A 3,954-nucleotide genomic window follows, 5' to 3' on the forward strand; every position below is an offset into this window, starting at 1 on the left:
TAATTGTGTGTTTTAGGGGTAAGGAAAAACATGGATATATTATCTGCAGTTTTTTGCAAAAATAAGGTTGCTACATAAAAATCCAGTTCAGATTTAACTGTCATCGATGATGTTAATGCTGACCTTATATATCGCTCGTCAGAAGAATTAACTATTGGATTTTAAAGCTAAAATTGCAACCAGAGGTGATAATTAAGTCTGAAATGGGGTCTAGTATCAGAAAGTTTTTGAACCCAGGTTGTGGAGTGGAAGCGCGCACTGCTTACCACTACACCACAGCGTATTGAATATCGTTAGCTTAATTCACAAAAGACCTAATATAACCAACGATTTTTTTTATTTCACCGGAGAAACAAAAAACATTGTAAAAACAGTAACAAAGACAGGTAGGGCATTTTAAAAAGTGGCATGTAACTTCGATGTTTTTGGTACTAATACAATTTTTATTGACGGTGTATATTAATACACCCTACCAAAATCTGAAATACGCAGTTTCGAAAAATGTGTTGCGAATTAAGGTAGCGATATAAACTCGGGAATTAACTGCCGTTGATTCGGATTAAGTCTGGGTTAATCCGGATCAACGCTGCCGTCTGTTTAAGCTTTAAGACGTCGATATCGGGGTTGCAATTTTAATTTCGAAATTCAGTAGTTAATTCTTCTGACGAGCGTTATACAAGGCCCTCATTAACATCATTGATGACAGTAGTTTAAGGTAGATTTTTTTGTTGGAATCTACTTTTGTGAAAACTGCAGATAGATCGTTTTGAATATAAGCCCTCGATATATTATCACTGGCGCCATAAGGGGTGGGTGTATTCGAGGTACAACAAATGCGGCAGTGTCACTCTTTATGAAAGAGCATTTCGTTCTATTCGAAAATTTAGACCCTGTTTAGATCACACACTCGGCAACAAGGCTAAAACAATGGTAGTTATTGGCGGCTACCACATAATCCATCGTCGTCCGATCTTCGTGAAATCAACGAAAACTCGATCACTGAATCCGAATTGCTACGAACGTGTATTTAAAGTATACGTTACGTCCGTAGCTATTCGAATTCAATGATAGCATTTTCGGAGATTTCACGAAAAATCGGACTACGATGGATTCTGTGATAGCCCTGATTACGTAGCCCGAACACACCCGGTTCCTTAATATCAATACATGGTTTTTTTTTCTTTTTACTTCGAACTTATCCTAAACTAACAGTTTTAAGACGTAGTTAGATCAGCGGCGAATCGCATAGTGATCGAACTGCATTATGCAGCCAAGATTTTCCATTTCCTATATCGCACACCGTCTTCCAAGTCACAACTCAAATTAATACGTTTGTCAGAAAATGCGAAAAACTTTTTCTTAGCACATGATAATCATATGGGCAAGGGCGACTATACCTTAGGTGTTTTTTTAACAATTTATAACAAACATTTGCTCCAGCTTTTGCTAAAAGATGAATAAAAGCTCCGAGTACATTTTTAGCGCATAATCTCAAAATGCCAAATTTTGAGTTGTTACTCCTTTGAAGACGGTGTGTGATATTTCTGCACATTGTGACTATTTAAATTCATATATACCCGTTAAGGCCAAACTGATTGAACAGTGTAAAAAAAAATTGTTTTTTTTCCTTCTTTTTTATTCAGGTAAACAAAGGGTTTTATAAGTGGTCGCACATTTGTTTTGCAAGCCCACCCTTCATTTCACTACTCCATTTTATATTTATTTTTTCATTAAATTACTTGGAAATAACGATAGGTCCCGTCTGTTTCGCCGCATCGCGCTGCTTGCTCACGATTTGATTGGCAATACGATCCAAGTCACGCTGACCAATTGATGTCAGTTTGCGACCACCATCGGGGTGCTTCTCGATAAGGCGGGCATGCTCCAATGATTGCAAAGCCTTGCGTGCGGCACCATCAGCGGCGCGGCAAAAGTGAGATGGGTGTACACCATTGCGTTTGCGACCACCGTAGATTTTCGTAATGGAACCAACGCCAGCTGGGCTGCGGTGGTACAAGTGACGCAAGATTGATGCGCAACGAATGTAGAACCAGTCGGGATCCGACGGAGCCAATTCCTTGTATTTGGCGGTCTTGATGATGTCCATTTGATCGGGCACCTTCAATTTGCCAGTCCTATTAAAAGGTGAAAACAAAACAAATAAATTGAGGTTACTTGTTTTTAGATGAATATAAAATGAATACTTACTTCTTCAAGAAGACGGCTACAGCCTTTACAACGGCATGTTGATCAATATCCTTTACAGTGACGCCGGGCATCTGTTTAAAGAAAAAAACACACAAACATTAAATAATCACGTTTTATACACATTTGCTACTGATACGCGTCGACTGCACTACTCAGTGAAAATTCACGTTGTTCGGATTACATTAGCTATACAAAGCCACTCGTTTTAAAGAGTTATGCAAATTAAAGGCACTGGTATATATTACAATGAAGTAATGCACTCATAAACAGTTAAATCTTATAATATTTTGGCGACTTCACGTCGACATTACCTTGCGTGACAAAGTTAACCGGAAGAAAGGACATTTTGAGTTAACTTGGCTGCGTTTAAACAGTGACAACTAAATTTGACAGTCCACTGTGAATGGATTTTCTTCCGACAGAGAACGTAAATTTACGTTCTCGGCTTCCGAATTTGTACCTTTTGTCAAAATGATGTGTTTGATCATGAACCAAAAATACAAGATCACGTAAGAACGCGACGTTGTATTTGTAACTGGTTTTGAGAAAAAAGTTTGCGAAAGCGGGTTCGTCAGCTGAGCGTTTGTTTACATCACAAGCATTACTATTTTACACTTTTATTCAAGTAAAGAAGAGTTAATTCACATTTTAAAGCATTTTGTTGCATCATTTTACCCATGATAAAAACATTATGTTTTTATCATGATTTTACCTAAATTGTGCGTTTAAAGTGGCTGACAATAATTTTGGCTAATTTTGGTTTTCGTTGTTTTCTTCGCTTTGTTTACTTTTCGCTCGTTTTCCAGTGAAACAAGATGGCGTAGAACCCGCTAAAAAAATCTACTTTTTTTACTCTCTTGTTCTTACGTGATCTTGTGTCTTTCGTTCATGGTGTTTGATGTAATCAAGGCGAATTTATACAAGGTGGTGTTGATGGGGAATTTAGATTTTCGCCGCGGTACTTCTTAATGTCAAAATGACATGATGCAATAATACAAGGTGTTATCAGTTGGCAACTTCTCGCTCTAATTCCGCCATATTGACTACCTTACGTGAAACAGTGTTACTTCTTTCACTATTCTTTGCCCATTAATATAGTTGAATGCTTTTTATTTTTTCTCAGTATACATACTTTGTTTTCTTAAAAAGGTATTTTATCTTATTTTATTTCATTTCATAACGAATATACTATAAAAAAGCAAATTTTGTTAAGGAGAAAATGTGAAATTTTATATTTTTCCCCCATATGGGGATTCATTTCTTCCCGTTTTTCTTCTCATTCTACTGAGCTAAGGTAGTGTCAAATCGAGCTGTCACAACTGATACCACCTTGTATTATTGCATCATGTCAAAATGATGTGTTTGTTATAATATGAATTCGCCTTGTTTACAACAAACACAACATTTTGACATTAGGAAGTACCGCGGCGAAAATCTAAATTTGCCATCAACACCACCTTGTATAAATTCGCCTTGGTCAAAATAGTGTGTTTGTTGTAATATGAATTCGGCTTGTTTACAACAAACATCATTTTGACATTAATAAGTTCCGCGGCGAAAATCTAAATTCGCCTTGACCACCTTGTATAAATTCGCCTTTTATGCCTTGGTTATAATAGATGGGGCAAGGCGAATTTATACAAGGTGGTGTTGGTGGCGAATTTAGATTTTCGCCGAGGTACGTCTTACCGCCCTATTCCAGAGAACGTATAGTTATGAGAAGATGCAAATTTTTGTATCGTAAAA

At 37.1% G+C, this 3,954-nt stretch overlaps 1 protein-coding gene across 1 annotated transcript; it reads right to left on the bottom strand.

Annotated features, from left to right (window-relative positions):
* Window positions 1–1,722: 1,722 nt before the first annotated feature.
* LOC118748568 (40S ribosomal protein S19a) lies at window positions 1,723–2,565 on the bottom strand. Its single transcript, XM_036483100.1, has 3 exons — window positions 2,520–2,565; window positions 2,209–2,279; window positions 1,723–2,135 (listed from the first exon to the last, which is right to left on the bottom strand). Exons 2-3 carry the CDS (start codon window positions 2,277–2,279, stop codon window positions 1,736–1,738), a joined length of 471 nt encoding a protein of 156 aa, XP_036338993.1. The 5' UTR covers window positions 2,520–2,565; the 3' UTR covers window positions 1,723–1,735.
* Window positions 2,566–3,954: the final 1,389 nt, after the last annotated feature.

This window comes from Rhagoletis pomonella, unplaced genomic scaffold (assembly GCF_013731165.1).
Source record: "Rhagoletis pomonella isolate Grant_MI unplaced genomic scaffold, Rhpom_1.0 Rhpom_scaffold_00013, whole genome shotgun sequence".
Classification (NCBI taxonomy): Eukaryota; Metazoa; Arthropoda; class Insecta; order Diptera; family Tephritidae; genus Rhagoletis; species Rhagoletis pomonella.